Source organism: Rhinatrema bivittatum, chromosome 9 (assembly GCF_901001135.1).
Source record: "Rhinatrema bivittatum chromosome 9, aRhiBiv1.1, whole genome shotgun sequence".
Taxonomy (NCBI): domain Eukaryota; kingdom Metazoa; phylum Chordata; class Amphibia; order Gymnophiona; family Rhinatrematidae; genus Rhinatrema; species Rhinatrema bivittatum.
In genome coordinates, this window is record NC_042623.1 from 111,533,403 (window position 1) to 111,555,751 (window position 22,349).

At 42.6% G+C, this 22,349-nt stretch overlaps 1 protein-coding gene across 3 annotated transcripts in view; it reads left to right on the top strand.

The window, feature by feature from the left end:
- The window catches only part of ANO6 (anoctamin 6), a 220,623-nt gene that overhangs the window by 64,989 nt on the left and 133,285 nt on the right, over window positions 1-22,349 (top strand). For all 3 annotated transcript variants that reach the window (XM_029615974.1, XM_029615973.1, XM_029615975.1), the window contains one exon: window positions 16,535-16,672. In XM_029615974.1, the coding sequence (XP_029471834.1) occupies window positions 16,535-16,672 (138 nt within the window). The remainder of the gene's footprint in view (window positions 1-16,534; window positions 16,673-22,349) is intronic.

The window sequence follows — 22,349 nt, forward strand, 5'->3', positions numbered from 1 at the left end:
TAAGCTACGGGAAGCCAATGTAGGAACATGAGGGCTGGAGTGATGTGTTCGTATCAGCGAGTATTGGTAAGTAAGCGAGCAGCAGCGTTTTGCAGCATCTGTAATGGTTGAATTGTGTTTTTCGGGAGACCTAGAAGTAATGCGTTACAGTAGTCTAGTTTCGGCAGTATTGCAGCTTGTAACACTGTCTGGAAGTCCTGAGCATGTAAAAGAGGTTTAATTCTTTTTAGCGTATGTAGCTTAAAGAAACCATTTTTTATTGTGGCCGAGATGAAATTCTTTAAGGAAAAGTGATTGTCAATCATAACGCCAAGGCTGCTAATAAAGAGCATAATTTTTTCCAAAATAGCTGAGAATAGAACCTCGAATAATTAAAAACTCCTTAAAAAATTATTTGTTGGGGCGCCTAGGTTAACATGGATAGGCAGTAGGCATAGAGGTCTAGGCCCTACTAGACGATAAATAATGACTTACAGTTCACCTGACAATGGATTTCTACAGCTGTCATGCATCATGAGTGACGCTTTAAAATATTTTCATTCAGTTATTTTGAGCGTTTATCAACATTAAAAATGCCTTACTAATCTGTATTAATTTATTTTATATTTATTTCAGTTTATAAATACACAACAATATCATGTAAAAAGTAAACAAAGAACACTTAACAGAACATTAGATTCAATCACATAAAAAACAATTCTTTTATGAATCCTCATTCCAAAAAGCAAAGAATATCCTAACTACAATGAGATACGCGTGTACCCCCTGAAAACCTGCCCCAAGCTCCCCCTGTGCGCGCCGAGCCTATGCTGAATAGGCTCGGTGGTGCGCTGAAGCCCCGGGACGCGCGTAAGTCCCGGAGCTTTCATGGGGGGGGGGCGTGTCGCGGCGGCGCATCATCCGGGGGCAGGGCCTTGGGCGTGGTTCCGACCCGGGGGCGTTTAGGGGGCATGGCTGAGGCCTCTGAAACCGCTCCCGGGCTGGGGAATCGCGCGCCAGCCAGCTGGCTGGCGTGTGCGAGTTACACCTGCCTCAGGCAGGCGTAACTTTTCTAACAAAGGTGGGGGGGAGGTTAGATAAGGCTGGGGGACTGGATTAGGTAGGGGAAGGGAGGGGAAGGTGCGGGGGGAGTGGAAGGAAAGTTCCCTCCGAGGGAACGGAGGCAGGCTGCGTGGCTCGGTGCGCGCAGGCTGCCGATTTTGGGTGCCTTGCGTGCACCGACCCCGGATTTTAAAGGATATGCGTGGCTACGCGCATATCTATTAAAATCCGGCGTACTCTTGTTTGTGCCTGGTGCGCAAACAAAAGTACGCACGGGCGTACTTTTTTAAAATTACCCTTATATATATTCAAATTCTAGTGTCAATTCAGTAACAGCAAAACAAGCTCCCTCCACTGCCAAACACTTTGTGAAGTAAAATAAACCCCTGCCATGCGATACCATAACAGCGCTAACTCTCAGGACTCACACAGCTGCAACCTTATCCATGAAAAGGCAGCAATGCAAATATTACACCAGGCCCTAGAGCAATAATACTCCATCTAGTGGGCAACCAACAATCTGGACTGCTACAAACAAACTACACACTAGAAGAAATACTACAGCTTTGTCACACATTTGCAACAGACAGACTCTTACCTAATACAGAAAAAGACTATAAATTAGAAACAAAACATGCAGACAAAACTGAAATAGCCTGAGAAACCAGACTCTGAGCAGTGAAGAAAAAGCAAAATACAAATATATAAGAAATGTGCATTTCCAAAGATGGCATATTTAATTCACTAAAAGTCAACATAATTTTTCTTTTTTCTTTTTTTAAATTTTTTGTAGCACAACACATGAGCAGTGAAGGCTTTTCTCAGTGCTTTTTATTTACAGTGCTTTAAATCTTCAACATTCACATAGTATTCATCAATATAACACATTGAGCAAATCTTATTTTTTCACAATGTTCTGAAGGCTTTTGATGTATGCTGCTTATATCTGTACAAGCTGTTAAGCCCGTTAAAACGGGCTACATCCCTCTGTCTCTCACCTCCCCCTCATTCTCTCTCCCTCACTCTTCACCACCCCCTACCTCCCTCCCTCTCACCCACTCCTCCCTCTCCTCTCACTCAGTCCCTCCCTCCCACTCAGTCTCACTCACTCCCTCCCCCCTCTCTCCCTCAGTCCCACTCCTCCCCCTCTCCCTCAGTCCCTCTCCCCCTCAGTCCCTCTCCCCCCTCCCTCCCTCTCTCTCCCCCCTCTCCCTCTCCCCCCTCTCCCTCCACCCTCACTCTCCCCCCTCTCCCTCTCCCCCCTCACCTCCCCCCCCTCACTCTCTCCCCCCCCCTCCCCCTCACTCTCTCTCCCCCCCTCACTCAGTCCCACTCCCTCCCTCCCTCTCACTCAGTCCCACTCCCTCTCTCTCCTCCCCTCTCACTCAGTCCCTCCCTCTCTCTGTCAGTCCCTCCCTCTCTCTCTCCTCCCTCGCTGCCGACGCCACTGCCGCTGCCACCCGACACCGCCGCCGCTGCCACCGCCGCTGCCATCCGCCGCTGCCACCCGCCGCCGCCGTTACCACCGGACGCCGCCGCTGCTGCCACTCAACGCCGCCGCTGCCACTCAACGCCGCCGCCGCCGCCTCCCGACGCCGCCGCTGCCACTGGACGCCGCTGCCACTGGACGCCGCCATTTTTTTTTCTTTTTTTCTGGCTCCGACCGACGTGCTCGCCCGCACATGCGCGGTAGAGCTGGTCTCTACTGCGCATTTGCGGCACGTCGGTCATCCTTCGTTTATTAGGTAGGATATCTTTGTTATCTGATCTTTTTTTCTGTAATTGGTTGAGCCAAATCTTCTTTTTTCCCTTCTTATCTATTTTTTCTAATTCCTTTTTCAGGGGTCTCTTTTTTCTTTCTCTTTCTTCTATCTCTTCCTGTCTTCTTTCCTTCCGCTTTCAAATAGACACACAGGCTGACTCTCACACACAAGCCTCACTCCCACACACACACAGGGTCTTACTCTCACATGCTGTCACAAGCAGACTCTCATTCCTACAAATACACATACACACACACACACACACATGTTCTCTCTCACACGCAGACTCTCATCCTCCCCCCGCCCCCACACACACAGGCTTTTAATCTTACATGTTCTCTCATGTGCAAACTTCTATCCCCCTTCCTCACATGCACAGGCTCTGACATGCTCTCTCTCACATGCAGGCTCCCACTCACACACACACACACACACACAGGCTCTCACTCTCACATGTTCACACATGCAGATTGCACTCCCATTTGCTCTCTCTCGCACACAGGCTTCCACTCCCACATGCACTCTCACATGCAGGCTCCCACTCCCAAACACATACATCCCTTACACACACACAGGCCCTCCTCTCTCACATGCTGTCTCTCACAAACAGACTCCCATTGCCCGTCCCCCTCCCCACACACACACACAGTCTCTTACTCTTACATGTTCTCTCAATGCAGATTCTCATCCCCCTTTCTAAAATGCATAGGCTCTGACATGCTGTCTCTCACATACAGGCTCCCACTCCCACACACACACACTCACACACACAAAGACAGGCTCTCACTCTCACATGTTCACACATGCAGATTGCACCCACTTGCTCTCTCGCACACAGGCTTCCACTCCCTCAAGCTGTCTCACATGCAGGCTCCCACTCCCAAACATATACATCCCTTACACACACACACAGGCTCTCCACTCTCACATGTTCTCTCTCACATATATATATGCAGATGTCTCTTTCCCATGTTCACTTTTTCTCGCTCTCTCACACACACTCAGGCTTCTCTCTCCCATGCTTTCTCTCCCACTCATGCATACATACACTCACATACACATACACACACACTTCTCACTCCCATGCTGTTTCTCTCTCTCTCACACACACACACACACACACACACACACACACACAATACTTCTCATTCTCATGCTATCTCTCTCACATAGACGTGCACATACAGACATACAAGTTTCCCACTTCCATGCTCATCCTCTCAAATATACAGGCTTCTCATTCCCATGTGCTCTCTCTCTCTCTCATATACACACACCCACATAAACTCACAGGCTTCTTACTCCCATGTGCTCTTTCTCACACAGACATAGGATTCTTATTCCTATGTTCTCTCTCTCTCACAAACAGGCTTCTCACTCCCATGCTCTCTTTCTTACACACACAAACTTCTCACTCCCATGCTCTTTTTCTTGCACATACATACACAAGCTTCTCACTCCCATACTCTCCCTCTCTCACCCACACACACAAACACACCGCTCACTCCCATGCTCTCTCTCACTCACACTTCTCACTTCCATGCTCTCTCGCACACACTCACCATACACAAACACTTTCACTATCATGCTCTCTCTCTCACACACACACACATGCACACACAACTTTTCACTCCCATGCTTTCTCTCTCACACATATATACTCACTATCAGCAGACAGCTGCTCAGAGGGGATGTTGCAGCCCATCTCCCTACTTCTCCCATCTGCCTCAGTGTTCCTCTCTGGAAGTCACCACAGCCCCCCTTGAGCTTATGCAGTTCACCCCCTGCTCTCCCAGAGCAGACAGCCAAGCAGAGGGGATATGGCCCTCTCTTCAGGGTCACCTTGCTGCAAAGTCTCCTCTTTTCAGGCTTCCACAGGATAAGATCTGTGGCAGTCTTGCAGCAGAGTCTCCTCTTCCCGGCTGCTGCGGGATGAACTCCTCGGTGGCTCTGTGGCAAGGTTTCCTTCTCAGGCCACTGGGTAGTGCTGATTGGGTGGGCCACAGCCCACCCATAGCTATGCCACTGACTGGGTGTACTAAAAACACAACCACCAGCAGGAAAAGACTCCCAGAAGAACTCTTTTAGCTGCTAGAGGTGGAGGTGTTCTAGCAGCAGGCTAGGGGGTGGAGTGGATCAATTCCCCATATCATGTGGATGGATGCATACAGGCAAATTACCTTGATAACAGGCATCAATATGGCCCTAAAACATTATCAGTGGCAGTGTAGTGCCTCAAGGCTGTCAGAGAATGTGGGCCACTGGTGCTGGACTAGAGGGTTAAAATCTAGACAATTTCTGGTTGCTTTAGCCCTCAATCTGGCTTCCAGACACTGCTTCTGAATTTTGTACTTTTCGGAGAAAATCTGGATAGTTGTCAAACCTTGATATGATAGAGGTCTATAAAATCTTGAAAGAGGTGGAACAGGGGAATTGTTATTTACCCTTTCAAATAATACTAAACCTATGGGAAAATCTATTAAGTTAATAGGTAGGACAATTAAAACAAATCAGAGAAAGTATTTAATTATTGCATTTATATCCCGCTTCTTCCTATATAATAGTTCAGGGTGGGTTACAGTATGACACTTATAAACAAATGAATACAGTAACAAATAATAAAGTTTTCTAAAAAATTTTATATCACATTATTTTCATAAAAATACTGGAAGCATATTCCACATAAAAGGTAATGAGAAAGAAAAAGCCCTTTTCCTAATTAGCTGCGATTGCTATTTCTGGCAGGAAGGTAAAACAAGCAATCTCATTCCTTTGCATCTCAACAATCTCCTTGGCTGATACTGTTGTAACTTATTAACAGTCGTACATTTATTATCCAAATAAAGCAACCTATGGAAAAGTGTCAGGATTTTAAACTGCAACCATTGGCTAATAAGGAGCCAATAAAGCTTCTTTAATACCAGGCTTATATAGTCATATCTACCCTTGCCATTTATAATCCCGGGAACCACATTTTGTACCATCTGCATGACTCGAAGAACTTTATCTGGTAGCCTGACAAGTAGCTCATTACAGTAGTCAATGTGACTCAAAACTAATTCTTGTACCACCGATCTATATTATTGGGAGGGCTACAACGCTCTTAATGATTTAGAGAACACCACCCTCACTACATTTTTTACATGATTCACTAAAGACAATTTAGAATCTAATAAAACACCAGGACTTCGTACCTCAGTCAAGATTGGTAACGACACACCACAAAATGTATCTGTAGGCCATTAAATGGAAGCTTTTTACCCACCCACAACATCTTAGTCGGTCACATTCAATGAGAGACCTCTTTCTCCTAGCCATACACTAATTTTACTCAAACTTTGGTAGAGGAAACGCAGTGGAAAACTGTCCTTATCACTGGGGAAAAAATGCTGAATGTCATTTACATAAATATCAACGACAGTCCCAACTCTTTTAACAAAACCCTATTAATTGAGAGGTATACATTTTAAAAGCATGTAGGAAAGGGCAGAGCCCTGAGGAACTCATAAACTCAGTGCACATTTAAACTATGGAATTTGTTGCCAGAGGATGTGATGAAAGCAGTTAATGTAGCTCAGTTTAAACAAGGTTTAGACATGTTCCTGGAGAAAAAGTTCATAAATCATTATTAGCCATGTAGACTTGGGAAAGCTACTGCTTATTCATGGTTGAGATCAAGAAGGATTGGATTTATACTATCCTGCTGGATATTTGTGACCTGGATTGGCCACTCTGGGAGACAGGATGCTGGGTTTGATGGATCTTTGGTCTGACGCAGTATGGCATTTATTATGATGTTATGTACTCTTTTCCAGTAAATCCTACTTAATCATCATCAGCTTTTGTTATCACCCTCATGACTGGGGCCTCTCTACTAATAACACACACTTCAGATTAGTAAATAGATCCTATTGTGTTGTACAAACTTGTTGTTTTTTTCCTGTCCCCTTTCTACTCATTTTTGTGTATTGACGGTTATTGCAATTCTGCAACAGTGCCTGTAACCTTTTCTTGGTAGAATACTGCAGAGATTTGGTATTATGGTTTGTAGTCCACAGCGGTTCATCCTCCCATTCAACCAGGTCTAATCCTTTTTAGTTTCTGAGATCTAACAAGATCAAGCTCTCCTAGGCCATAGTATTACTCCACTTACATTTATTTATTTATTTATTTATTTATTCCCTTTTTATATATCACCATTTGTGAGAGCTTCATATCAGTTTACATCACATGTCAATGTATAAATCCAGCAGTGCATAACATTTAAATAATTAATAAATAAACTAAGTTCAAAACAATCTTTAAAAACATTTTAAACATTTTAAAACATATTTATTATAAATCGTTAAAAATAAATTTAGATTCTAACATCAGTAATTCTAGCTGCCCATAAAACTAATAAATAATGTAAAAATATGTAAATACAGTAAACTAAATTATATATTAAAGCAAGGGGGCCAGCCTATGAAAATGCTTGTTCAAATAGCCATGTCTTAAGTTTTTTCTTAAAAGAATGTGGGTGTGACTCAAGCCTAATGTCCAAAGGCAATGAGTTCCATATTTTAGGATAAAGCTCTGTCTCGAACAGTGTTTAAATGTGCCAATTTTGTGATGGTATGGATAATAATGCCTTGCCAGAAGATCGTAAGTTTCGCTGAGCAGTATAGGGCGGCATTCAGCCATTCGATTTTGTCACCGTATATTGTTTTATGTATTAGGGTCAAACATTTGTAATGAGTTCTGTAGTAATTGGGGAGCCATTGGAGGTCTTTCAAAATCGGAGTGATGTGATCGCATTTTTTGCTACTGGATAAGAGCCGAGCTGCAGCATTTTGTAGAAGTTGTAAAGGGCAAATCATTGATGCAGGAAGGTCTAATAGCAGGGCATTACAATAATCGAGTTTGGAAAAAAAAAGGGTCTGAAGAACTGTTCTGAAATCATTGATATGTAATAAAGGTTTTAGTTTTTTTAGGATTTGTAATTTGTGAAATCCCTCCTTTAGTATAGTTTTAATGGACTTCTTAAATTTTAATTTGCTATCTAACATGATGCCTAAATCTCTTACTTCGTAAATAATGGCTTGGGTATTATGTAACTATTTTATTTCCGATGTTGTCTTATCATTGAGTTTGTTACAAATCAGTAGAATTTCTGTTTTAGAATGATTTAGAGATAAAAACATCTGAGTAAGTAATTGTTGAATGGATGTAAAATATATATTCCAGAGTTTCAAAGTGTTTTTAATAGAACCTTCTATAGGAAGTAAAATTTGCACATCATCTGCATAAATAAAATGTACAAGTCCTATGCTGGCCAAAAATTTACAGAGGGGGGACATGTAAATATTAAAAAGGGTCAGAGATAAGGACGAGCCCTGAGGGATTCTGAATTTAAGATTAATTGATCAGATTCGGCGGAGCCTAATTTAACTTTATATGTTCTGTTGGAAAAATAAGATTTAAATCATAGGAGAGTTGTATCAACTATACCAATTTCTTCAAGTCTGTTTATCATTATATCGTGATTGATTGTGTCAAAGGCCGATGATATGTCTAGTAAAATCAAAAGATACAAATTATATTGTTTAGTACTACAGTTACACTCTGATTTTTTTCTTTTGATGCAGTAAAAATTCTAAATGTCATTAAAGTGTATCCTAATGAAAATTATATCATATTTTCACCAGGCCTATAGCTCAGTGACTGCTGCATGTTGTCATGCTAGAGATAGGATTTAATTCCCAAGCCTAGTTTCTGTTTCTCAGTAGAGCCAGAGTTGTGGATACTGTGTAGTCGTCACTTACAAAACCTGGAGAGGAAAGGAGTCCTAGCCATTGCACAGCAGTGATATCTAGTGGCCAGATTTGGGGGGGCATTGTATTTGTGCCATTTAGTATAGGGAGCCACTGTTGCATAGGAGGTGGACCCTTTGGCCGACGTGGGGTTGATGCTACCTGTAGGGGAGGCCCTACAGGTCCCCACCATTGGCAGGCGGAGTGGGCTGACTGACGGAGGCCGGCTGGAGCTTCACCAATACCAGCCCTCGTTCCCCGCGGGTTGAGCCTTTGGGTACCGGGGCCGGCTGGATTTAGGTGGGTCTCCGTCCGTGGTTGTCGATGAGAAGATGCCCATAAAATTCAGGATTCACTTTAAATCCCTCATGATGATTCACAAAGCTCTTCACAACATCTCCCCCCTCAACCTAGCTTTTCAACTGCAGCAGCACACTTCTAAGAGACCGATCAGAAGTGCTTAACAGAACATGCTTCAAACACAGCCGGCTAAACCTTACTGAGGAAACGAGCGCTATCCACTGCAGGTCCCCCTCTCTGGAACCAGCTCCCACCGGACCTCCGCCAAGAACCTTGCCTCTTGACATTCAAAAAGAAGCTAAAGACTTGGCTATTCACCCAAGCTTTCCCGGAGAGCTAAAACCTGAAGAAGCGATAAACGATATCTATACCACTGTACATATGTTACCTAGTTTGGTACCTTGTTACAGTTAAGCGTGTTTATGAATGTCTCCCAAAAGTTTTTCGTGTCAAACTGTTTCAATGTATTCCACCCCTGAGGTGATTGTTTAGTTCCACGTAAACCGGTGCGATATGTATTGTATACAGGATCATCGGTATATAAAAATTAAAAATAAATAAATAAATAAGATGGAGAAGTCAGCCCAGGGACAGCAATGGTAGGTTTGAAGAGTCTGTACTGGATGAGGCGGAGTCCTGGAGACCCGGGCACCAATAGGAACAAGAGTCAGATAGGAGGCGCCCGAGCAAGAGCAGGCTGAAGCCTGAAAGACCAAGTCCAGGTCTAAGACTGTAGGGGCATCATAGAACAGGCTGAAGTCAGGGCAGGCAGCAATCCAGGAGTGGTGGCAAGGCAAGGCTGAAGTCAAATCCAGGAGAGAAGCAATGGCGTGGTCAGACAAGGCAGAGGGCTGGACTAGGAGATGATCAGTAGTGTGGTCGGATGAAGCAGAGGTCTGGACTAGGAGATGGTCAGTAGCGTAGTCAGGCAAAGCAGTGGTCAGGTCCAGGAGATCAGTCCGTAGGGATAAGCTGGGTAGCACGAAGCACAGGAATGGAGAAGACGAAATCAGGAACAGGACCTTGAAGGGAACAGGAACCAAGAACACGAGGGAATCACCAGGAGGCAACGAAGTTCACATCCAGCGTGGAGACCTGTTGCAAAGGCAAGCTCTGACTGTCAGAGCTTGCCTTAAATAGGCCTGGATCAATGACATCATCACTGAGGGCCGACAGCCTTTGCCTGCTGTGGGCCCTTTAAATAAAGTAAAGGGGCGTGCGCGGGCATGGCTTAATGAGAGGAGCAGTCAATGGCGGTGTCCCTGCCATGCTCCTGAACACGCCGGCGGCCAGCAGGCCGCGAAGAGAAGTGCAGCGCCGGGGGCACCCCTCTACCTCGTCAGAGAACCGGGCCCATCCCCGGCGAGGTGGCGTGATGCTGGTTAGAGAAGGCCAGTCGCAACAACTGCAGCCAGCCAATGCAACACCACAGTCTGTGGTTGCTGGGCAAGAATTGTTGCTGAGATGGAGTGTAGGAGAGGGTTAAAATGAGAAAAATTATCATAATGTTGCAAATAAAGGGCTCAAGGCTGCCGTATCTGCAGTAGAGATTAGTTCCAACTGAAGCCCAATGGAGCACAAGAAAACTGCTAAGCCAAAAATATCATTTTGTATTGCCATTGGTGAAACTGTACTCACAAATCATTCTCCTGTTGCCACCTTTCCCAAGTTCAAGTGAGAAGACTGATCCAGTTCTGATTATGCATGTGTGGACTGGTAGTTCTCATTTTCCCATTGATTTCCTTAAGAAGACCAGAACAGGATAAACATAAGAGAAGGGGTTAGTCACCTTCCTCTTTCTGATATTTGTCACTTTATTGTTTTTCTTTAGCAGGCAAAATTATATCCTGAGGCTGTGGACTGTACTAGAGGCAGGCGGTATCACATTTGCAGGCTCATTTGTGTGTATTCCATTTGGATTCTTTTAAAGTTTATGTATGTTTAATTGTTAGCTGCCTAGAAATATGTTAATAAAATAAAATAAATAGATAAAATCAGCCTGTTCAGTTGCCCTTGGGGTGCGGTGACAACCTTGTTTTCCTTGATCGATGCAAATTTATCATTTAAAGCTCAACATGATGTTGTTGCAAATATAAACATTTAATTTAAAAAAATTTCTGCCCAATTCAAATGTTCCCTACGACCTCCAAAACAAGGAGAAATGCTTTTCAATAGTGGTACACTACCTGTGGCTCATCAGACGCCTCAATATGTCTCTTTACAGTGTGAATTTTTAAATCATCATAAAATTATACGGAATGTCTGCTTAAATTGTAAGGTTAATGAAAACAGAACATTTGGCTGAGTCATTTTGAAACTTGGCTTACTGTTTGAATAGCAATGCCTGAGGTGTCCCTGCTCTAAAAGTAAAGCTACAAATCCTGTTCTGCCACATTTTTAATAACAGAATTAGTAAGAGAGCTTGTGGCATGGCCTTCTTGCCGCATAGGCACATGAATTGAGGGAGACCTCTGCAGAGGATTTGAAGCAAACTTAAGTATGAAACCTAGCTTAAGTGACAAAAATCCAAGGTGTTCCCATCCTGTTCTGTCCTGTCTTCAGTGATTCTACAGGTGCGTTTGTTGTTCTGTCTAGTGTGTGCTAGAAAGGTATGCATTGAAAATGCTTGGGCTTGTTAAAGAGGAAGTAATGTGACATGAACTTCCCTTAGTAGTCTGAGTGACTAAAAGTGGAATTACCAGCACTGTGTCCAATGGTGACTCCCTTTATGCGGTTGAGTTTAATGTTTTTGAAACTCAGGAGGTGGGAGGGAGGATGTGTTCCCGGCTGGGGCATATTCTCTTAGACTGATTTAGCCTAGTGGTTAGAGCAGGGAGCAGAAAATCAGTGCTCAAATCCTTCTTCTCCCACTGCCACTCCTTGTGAACTTGGCCAAAACAAGTCACCCACCTTTGCTGCAGATGCAACTTCGATTTTAAGCCTTCCTGGGCAGGGAAATAACTACAGTACCTGAAATGTAACTTGTCTTGTGCTCAGATTTTGAAAAGGCAAGTAAAATCTAAAACTTAAAATCCATATGGACACCTTTCTCAGTACCTGATTCACTAAGGGTTTGCCCCATAGACACAAAGGGGCTGATACAATACGGTATGCTCAGCTGAGCGCACTGTTTAACCCGCAGTTGGACGTGTAGGCGTGTCCACGGCCCCTTATGCTAAAAGGGGATAACTGCCTCCACAACGCACCATGAAACTAATAGCGTTCATCACATGCAAATGCATGTTGATGAGGCTATTAGTTAGTCATTCCAAATACAAATAAAAATGTGCGTCCACTATGCACATTTATGCCCTCAGAAATTAACGTCTGCCCAGAAAAGGCGTTAATTTCTGAGTGTCCCCAAAAAGTTGTACAGAAAAGCAGAAAATAGTGCTTTTCTGTACATCTTCTGACTTAATATCATGGCGATATTAAATTGGAAGAATGAAAGATTAAAAAAAAAAAACCTTTAAAAAAAAGTACCAGCAGTCAGGTTCGGGAAACAGACACTCAGTTAACCAGCATCCGTTTTCCAAACCCATAGCTGTGTGCCGATTAGGAAAATGGACGCCGATAAATTCAGCATCCATTTTCTTAACCGGCAGACAGCCATGGACAGCTGACTTCTCTCGGGCGCCCACTGTCAAGGAGGCGCTAGGGGCATGCAATTGACCCTACCACCTGCTTGACAGCGTGACCCCTAATTTAAAAATTGTATGGCGCCCCCAGCAGAGGTGCTTGGGAGCGCATTAGGAAAGCAGGCGCTGAACACGCGGTGCTTACTTTCAGCGCCTTTTTTTTTTTTTGCATCAGCCCCAAAATGGGAGAAAAGCCTTAATGAATCTGGCCGTCAGTTAGTTAATCCATCTCTCACAGTCTTCAGGGTTATCCTCCCTCCTTTACCTGCAAACACAAAGTCACCATGCTCACTCTGGTATCATGCAGGAGACAGATGCTGCTGCCATACCACTCCGAGAAGAATAATTCCAAGGAAAAAATTCAGAACACAAACATTAGAAAAAATTATTATTATTAATTATTAATTATTATTATTAATTAAGTATTATTAATTATTATTATTATTAATTATATATAATTATTATTATTAGAAAAAATTAGAAAAAATTCAGAACACAAATCAACAGCAGGGGAGAAGAAAAACAGCCAATAAGGGCTGAATAACATATTATGGGTAAAACAAATAAGCATGGGTGTAGCTTGCTTATTGCGGCGGTTACTAACCCTACTACCCCTAACTAATCAAGCTAGATATTTCACTTGGATGCAGCTCCATCACTGCTCTCTACATTAATGGTGGGGGTGGAAGGGAAATAGAGCCAAAGAGCTAAGAGAAACAGATAAGTATGAGAAAAAATGTGTGAAGCTGGGCAGACTGGATGGGCCGTTTGGTCTTCTTCTGCCGTCATTTCTATGTTTCTATGTTTCTATATATTAGGAAGATAAAAGCCAATAGCGAAACAACTTATTCTGGGGCTGCTTTCAGTTCTGAGGCCCACTTTGGTGATGCCTGCAGCTAGCTATAATACAGGAATGCTATTTTTCTGGTTTGTGAGCTGTTTTTCTTCTTGGAACTTATCATTCCTCCTTACCGCCTGGAAAGCAGTCAAAAACTTCCTCCTCTCTGACTGCCTGACTGTGGATTCTCCAGGGTTTTATAGTGATTTCTCCATCTTCCTCCTAAGCACAACTCTTCGGCATATGTTTAAAATGGTAATTGGAAAAAATGAAAAAAAAATGCGCTGAACACCTGTGTATGTCTTGTCTTTACTACTTCATTCATTTGCATTTCTCACAGTTAGAAGTGTACAGTCAGACTCCTGTTAATAAAAGAGATCAGTGACTGTCTATATTGATGTGACACCCCCCACCCCTTCCTGATGGGGCTCATAAAATGTGAGAGGGTCTCTCAGGAAGGTTCAGAAAGGAATTTGGATCAAGCTAATGGTGTGGACCCAGGCCCAGAGGCAGGGGGGAGGTGCAGAGAAGGTCTGAGCTGGATAGGCATCACAAGTTTAAGAGAATCCCCTCTATCACCCCCTTCTGACTGCTATCTCCCCTGCTCAAATTTCAGCCAATCAGAAAACATGGGGCTCATTCTATGAGCATATTCCACCTACACACTTTTATTTTCTGGTGTTAGAAACAGAGTATGTAATAATAGAGTAAGAGAAAACACTGATTAAGTCAGGGTGCATAGGTGTTTTATGGTTGGGGACCCAGCTTGGCTGGGGAACCCCCATGGGAACAGTCCAGGACCTCAGAGCAGACTAGACTAGGGGATCTTCAGCCTATACCAGCCGCCTTCCCTGCACGTTGAGCCCTTGGGTTCTGGTGGCGGGCAGGACTTGAACAAGGGAGGAGACCTAAGGCTAAAGATGGACTGGAATCCGGAGTGCAGAGGAACAAACTCAGGGGAAGCTGAACAGGCCTGGAAATTCAGGCTGCAGGGCTGGAGACAGAAGTCAGGCAGGAGGCTGCAGGGCTATAGGCTGATGTCAGACAGGACTGGAAACAGAAGCCAGAGCAGGCTTGGGACGCAGGCTGCAGAGCTGGAGGCTGATGTCTGGTTGGTCTGGAGATCAGGCAGGAACCAAGATCAGGGTTGGAACACTGGAACAACACAGAGGTTATTAATACTGGCAACAGGGGCGGATTGAGGGAAAATAGTGGCCCGGGGGATTTTTCTCCATATTGGCCCATGGGTACCCAATTACATATACAATATAATTTACATATATAATTTACAGATATATATGTACACACCCCTATATTTCGGCATGGTCCTCCCGTATCAACACAATACTATTTGCCAAAACTCAAGGAATAACAACCCCACCTATAAAAAAGAACACCACAAATATTACACCAGAATCTAAAATATCAATACACCTCCTATCAGGAAAACAGAACAGGCCAAGCTACTACAGATCCCTACAGAGAAACCACATGCTAAAAGAATGCTTCATCTTAGTCTTTGCATGCAGAACACAAACTCTCACCAAATACAGAATAAAGCCACATAAAGTATAAATAGAAATGTGCAGGCAAAAACTAAACTGTAAAATGTATCACACCAGACTCTATACAGTGCAACAATGGAAAAACAAAAATGTCACCATTCTTCATGAAACAATCAATAAAATCAAGATATATAAATCATGAATCATAATTATAAAATCATACTAATAAAATAATTTCAAAACAGCTGATGAATAGAATATCCAATAATTAAAGACTCAAGCAAATTTTGAAACCTTTATCAAACACCAATAAAATATTTCAAACAGCAGACACATCACATACTACCCAATAATTAAAATGGTAGTCAGTCAAGAAAAATGAACTTAAAAAGCCACCTTTACTTACCCTCTCCAGCAGTTCTCCTACTTCTTTCCCTTGCAGGCCACACCAGAAGCAGCAGTAGCTGCTGAAGCTGTCCTCATGGTCCTCTTCCTTAGGGACCACAATCAGTCTCTTCTCTCTCTCTCTCACACACACACACACACCAGTCACACCCTCAAGACCAGTTTCTGTCTCTCACACACCAATCCTCAACCAGTATCTCTCTCTCACACACACAAGCACACACATACCACCAGTCATCTCCCTGATCAGTCTCTCACATACACACGTCGCCTCTCTGGCCAGTCTCTCTCAATTACACAATGCTCTCGCTCCCCTTACTTACACACAGGATTTCAATCACACACATGCTCTCTCTATTTCACCTACACACAAGCTCTCAATCACACACATGCCCTCTCTCTCACAGCCACAAGCCAGCCAACCACACAAGTGCACTTTACACGTGCAAATGGCTTTTGAAACTTTCTCTGATAGCATGTTACATTTATACACGTAACTCCTTTGAGTGTATCTTTAAGGCAAATTTTAAAAGCCCTACACACCAAAGCTGGGAGATAGTAGTCAGGCTGACGCATGTCACGCGGATTTTAAAAAGCGCATGGGTAGGCGTGTATCTCTCGGCACGCTCACAAACATTTGTTTTGCAAAAAAGGGGCATGACATGGGCATGGCCTGGGTGGGGCATGGGTGTTTCTATATTTCTCAATGAAATCTGCGCGGGAGTATTTACACGTATAAACCCGTGCCGTAGCCCCTACCACGTAACTTTACTTCTGCTATGGATGGCGTGTAAGTCCTGAAACAAAAACAGCTAAAGAGGTTAGCAGGGTTTTAAGGGTTGGGGCTAAGAGAGGAAAAGGTAGGCTAGTTGACTAGGGGGGTTAGGAAGTCTAATCCTTGCCTGGGCGAACTGGGAACAAACTGGGGAAACTGGTAATAACGTCGGTGCGTGTGTCTACTAAAATTTGCAAATTTATCTCATGTATATTCATTGTGGATATCCTGAAAACCTGAAAACCTGACTGGCTGTGGGGTCCCCAGGACAGGTTTGGGAAGCTCAGGTCTTAATTATGTATTATAGTTTTGGTTTCTTTATCCTGCTGTAAACAAATACTATGGTTTATCTTTAGCTTGTATGTTGTTAGTACATATTGCTGATCTGTACCTGATGTTTGCTTTAAATAAAAATGTAATTTTTAAAAAGGTACATAACCTGAAATGGAAAAAAAAAACTGTTCTACTTTTCCACAGGTGGAATTTGATGAGAAGCCCGACTCGTTGTTTTTTAATGATGATAAAAGAAGAATCGACTATATTTTGGTGTATGAAGATGAAAATATGAAGGCCCAGATTAAAAACACTAAAAGCGCCCTGATTCAAAAGCAGCTAGTAAGTTGTTGCACTTGTTTGCCTAATAGCCCAGTTTGAATAAGGATCGTCTCTTTAAATCAAACACCTCAGGTAAAAACATATAAAAATGGTTCACTTCTTTGCTTTTTATATAGCGAGTATAGCCCCTTTTAAAAACGAGGTCTGCATTATGTGGTATGAATCACTAACACTGAGAAGAGGCAGCGCCATCGGTTTATGAGAGGAAGGACAAAGCCATTTACCTGACTGAATTGTCTGATTGAAAATCTTCCTTTCTCGCTCCAGCTAAAAGTCTGTGTCCTTTTAGTCACACTGGGGCAGGCATTCCTGAGGGGAGGGGCATTGGGGAGAGATTAGAAAATAACATATGTAGATTGCATTTTCAGATTCATATTTCTTTAAAATTCTACCCATACAAAAAGCAGGTGCAAACTACCTGTGGCAAATTTTTTTTTTTTTTTTTAAATCATTGTACAAATCTCGTCCACAAATACAAATCAGCCAAGACGTAATTATGCTTCAGGACATTCATCTAGATGCTAAGGAACCTTTAAGTTCAAGGGTGACTGGATATGAGATTGTGTTTTCTCTGTTGCGTATAAAAACAAAAAAGGATTGTAATTTTAAAAAATAATCTCTGGATGTGCAAATACTATCTCAAGCTTCTGATACAGAAAGTAGGTGGGCAATGTCCTTGGCATTAATAGGGATTTAAAAGACCCTGTTTCTCAATGTTTACTGAATACTGACTTCCAAGAATTTATAGATACTATTGCAAATGTCTTGCTGGAGGAAAGGGATTTGCCTATTAGTATGGGTGGTAACTTTAATCTGGCACTTCATTTGATATGCAATAGGCAATCTAGTTGTAAGCATGCTGTTACTAAGATGTTACAAGCTCTGAAAGACTGACAAGTAGAATTTGGCTTAGTGGGTCCATGGTATATTTTGCATCCTCATAGAACGTACTGTAGGATTTACTATTTTTATTTTTTTATTTTTAAATGCCCTTTGCCTATGCTGAATAAGGCAGAGATCTTACCTCTTTTAGGCCTGGATTCTTCATTCTCACACAGAATATGAATCCAGCAGTAACAGGGGGTGGGGGGGGCGAAGGGGGGACTGGCCTGCGAAAGCCGGCAGCCATCGCACCACCGCGGTGTTATCGCTACCGGCTTTCGCACCCAATAGCGCCACTGTGAAAGGTGGTGCTATTGGGCGCGCTACTGGCGACGATAACGTAACTTACCTTATCGCTGCCAGCGAAGACATTGCTGCGTCTGCCTCCTTGCCGCCCCGACTCCTCCCCAACTCCGCCCCGGCAAGCTATCACACGCGATAGGCTTAGAAAATGACCCCCTTAATGTCTGATCATGCTGCTGTCACACTTACTATGTTACTGGTGCAATTGCAGCAGAAGTGTCCTCCCTGGAGGTTCCATCCATCACTGTTGGAGGATCAGACATTTGTGGAAAGGATGTCTGGCCTTATGTAGGACAAATAGAGTGAATATCTGGGATGCTTTTAAAGCTACTATGAGGGATGAGATTAGGGTGAAGAACAGCATTTTATGCATAAAGCTCATTATTACTCTGAAAATAATAGATCAGGTAGACTGTTAGCTCAGTATTTAGCGGCATTTAAAGATAGATTGAGAATACATCATTAAAGTAAATAAGACAAAAATGGTTACTCAGGATTTAGAGATTGTGCAACACCTAGAGCTGGATTTACTAAGCTGTAATAAGATGATATCATAAGTTAAACAACATGTAATGCATACTAAATTCAGTTTAACATGAGATATTGGAACAAATTAAATAGATTTATGAAGTTCTTGAAAAAAGTCTTAATCTTTATTAATGTATAAATACTCCACAAACTTCAATGAAAGAAAGTTTAAAAAAGGTTGATGTCCCGCCACATGGTCACCATGTTTCGCCCCAAAGGCTGCATTGGGAGGGACAGCAGAACACCATTTAAGGAACTGAAATAAGAAAATATAACAATAGATAAGGACTAAAAAGCAAAAAATAATAGCAACCTACAGCAAGACAGAAAAGTAAAAACGTCCCTTAATGACACATTTATTTTATTTGCAGGAGTACGTTCAGAGAAGATTCATTTGGGGGCATTTAAAGACGCTGTAAATGACGCCAAAAACCGTGGCCAATCAGAGACACCCATGAGAAAATGTTTTAGCCAATCACAAAAAAAATGTGATATCATGGTGTAAAGGTCCTGGCTGTGATTCAATGGCAAAGAGGGCTTTTACTATTCAGACCACAAAAGAAATTGTGGATATCATCATAGACGCAAGAATCTTGTGTCACACCTTTCTTTACACAGTTTTATTTTATTTTTTCATCTTTTTCATTATTGTTTTGGCACAACATTCATCATATAAAAGAAATGCTCTTCAAAATAAATTTCTCACAATTAATCCTTCAATTTTTGATTTTTATTTTGATATAGTTCGTGTGGCACAATAACTTGACCACGCGAACAATGAGTTTTCTTTCAGGTCATCATAGCACCCATTCTTCACACACCATTATAGTCCATTCCACATGAAGAGTTCCCTAACAGGTCGGAATAACACAAGGTTCTTGTTTCTAAGATGATATTCGCAACGTCTCTCGTCAGGGCGTCTCCTCTCTCCGGTCTCCTGGCCACACCTAGTCTTCTCCCTCCTCGATAGCAGGGAGTGCTGGTCTGCTTCAGACTCCTCTTTCACTCTTCCTTTCCGGGTCACTCTTCTGGTTTCGCCTTCAGGGTTGCTCTCAGGGTTTTCACCTTCAGGGTCTCCTCTCCTTTAAGGGTCTTGCTCCCAGGATCCCTTTTCCTCCTTATTTGCCCCCCTGTCTTATACTTTCCGGCTGATAAATATGCATAAGTTCATGAATAATCACATGGTGGGTGGAGGGTCTTAGGCATTGCAGGTATTTTCCCCCTTCCCATTTCTTTATGGGGATCCTGCCACGTTGCAGGTCATTTTTCTCCCTCCCCTTCCTCGGGGGGAGAACTGCCACATCTGTATGCCAAGCTGTTATTTTTTTCTCTGTCTCAGACTGCCCCCCCCCCCCCCTTACAAGGGCAGGGGTCTTTCTGACCTCTGGATTTGCTTGGCCGGTCTCTGACTCCTGCTTATGAGCTTAAGTTGTTGCTTTGTTCTTCTGTCTTCTTTTTTAAAACAGGCAGATCTAGATATTGTATCTTTCAGTGAAAAGTTCTCATCAGGGCAAGGTTTCTTCTTTTTCCACTGAGACAGTGTATTTTGGGGCCTGTCAGTATTTGACTGCATATTTCTTTTTTTTTTTTTTTTTTTAATTATTTATAACTTTTTAGAATTATTACAAATCAAAGATTTATAACAGAAATCACAGATGTCATATTAGTAATTATTACAACAAATAATAAAGGAAAACCTTAGTGTAAATATAATGACTTCTTCCATCATACATATAATTACTCTAATTCCTTAAATCTATTGGGACAGAATAAGGGAGAATTTTTAAACATTCAAAAGAAAAACATATAGAAAAAGTTAAGAAATTTTCGGCATGGTACACCTAATACTACTTAATTAAGACTCTGGGGTTGACATAGGTTGTTTTTTTAACTCAATAAAACCAGCCAATTGTTCCGGTGTAAAGAAAATATTACATTCGTCTCTCCTTTTTACTAAACATTTACATGGAAAGCGTAATAGGAAGGTATATCCTAAGGCAATTACTTCAGAACGCAAGTTAAGAAACTGTTTCCTCCTTTGTTGCGTTGCTAGGGCCAAGTCTGGAAAAATTTTTACATTTGAATCATAATATACAATTGGGTATTTTCTAAAGTAAACTTTCATAATCTTGTTTACTTCATAATTTGTAACCAATGAGATTAACAAAGTACCTTTGTCAATCACCATTAGTTCTGAATTTTCTAGGAAATTCATCAAATTTCCTTGAAAAGGTTCATTTGACCTATTATTTGAAATTGGCAAGAAGAAACAAGAATTCACCATAGGCATATCACTATCTGAAAACCCCAAAATTTCAGAAAATTTTTTTTTAAGAGTAACAAATGGAGTCTCTCCTACAATACGGGGAAAGTTTAATAAACGAAGATTCAGACTTTTTGAGTTGTTTTCGAGTGACTCCATCCGTCTGTCCATTCTTATGCGGTCTTTAGCAACAGCAGCCTTAAACTCATTCATCTTTTCACTTTCCTTTTCCAGCAGCACAACCCTCCTATTAGTATCAGTCACTTTTTGTTCTAAAGCAGCTAGTTCCTGAAGTTGTTTAACATTGGCTTGGCTTAATACTTAAAAAGCGTTTTTTGTCTCCTGCCTAAACCCTACGACCAAGTCCCAGAGTCCTTGTAGGGTCACACCGGCAGGATTAGGGAGGATAGGAGGGGGGGGGGCCCCATACTCCATTGACATCGCTGGTTTCTCCCCTACCTGCTTCAACTTGCGGTGGGGTATTCGCAGCGATCTCCTCGGCGGGTTGTATCAGCAGCATCGACTCTCCCGCTGCTGTCTCCACCTCAGTAACGGGCTCTAGGTTGCTGCCCATGGCCGTTGCTGCATTCGTCTTCGGCGTATCAGGGCCAATACTTCCCTCCAATTCGGAAGCGGTCCTGGAAGCAGAAACACTTCCCGGGTCAACATCTCCAGCTCCTCCGTCATCTCCATGCGCCGGTGGCCTCCTCTGATCTGGACTCAGTGATGCTTCCTCCAGGGGCGAAGGGGCTCTCCCTCACTCCCTCGCCCAGCGGGATCCTCGGCTCCTGGATGGGTAGGTGCAGACAAGAAGCGAATAATTTCCTGTTGAATTGGAGAGGGGATGGGTTCCATGGGGAAGACCCTCACCTTCCCCTTGCGTTTCGGAGGCATTATTTAATTTTGAGGAAATTTTTAGAAATGTTCTCATCGATCTTAGAAGCGTGTCTCTCAAGCCGCCATCTTAACCGGATGTCCCCCCAAATTAGCTTTTAATGCACCCATAGAATGGGTTAATCGACTGCATATTTCTTGATTATTATGATTCATATTTGGTGCTTTCAGTGGTAAAACTTGGAATATCTCCCTACAAGAGATATAAATATTAATGGAATGGTATCCCTTTAGAAGAATTTCATCTGTATACAAAGGTTCTTGCACCTGTCTATTTGACCAACCATTCATCAGCTACAAAGACTTGGATGTATTTTAGAAGTCTGCAACTGCTGGAGACCCACAGCTGGCAGAAAGAGCATTAATTTCCATTCATAAAAGCCATGATTACTGGCCCTGCTGCTATCAAGTTTCAGACTTGTGTTAATTCAACCCCTTTTTCTGAGTGTTACCATGTATCCAATATATGTTTTTCTAAGTCAACTTAATTAATAGCAGGTAATGGACTTCTCCTCCAAGAACCTATCCAATCCTTTTTTAAACATAGCTATACTAACTGCACTAACCACATCCTCTGGCAACAAATTCCAGTGTTTAATTGTGCATTGAGTGAAAAAGAACTTTCTCCGATTAGTTTTAAATGTGCCACATGCTAACTTCATGGAGTGCCCCCTAGTCTTTCTATTATCCAAAAGAGTAAAAAACCGATTCACATCTACCCATTCTAGATCTCTCATGATTTTAAACACCTCTATCATATCCCCCCTCAGCTGTCTCTTCTCCAAGCTGAAAAGTCCTAACCTCTTT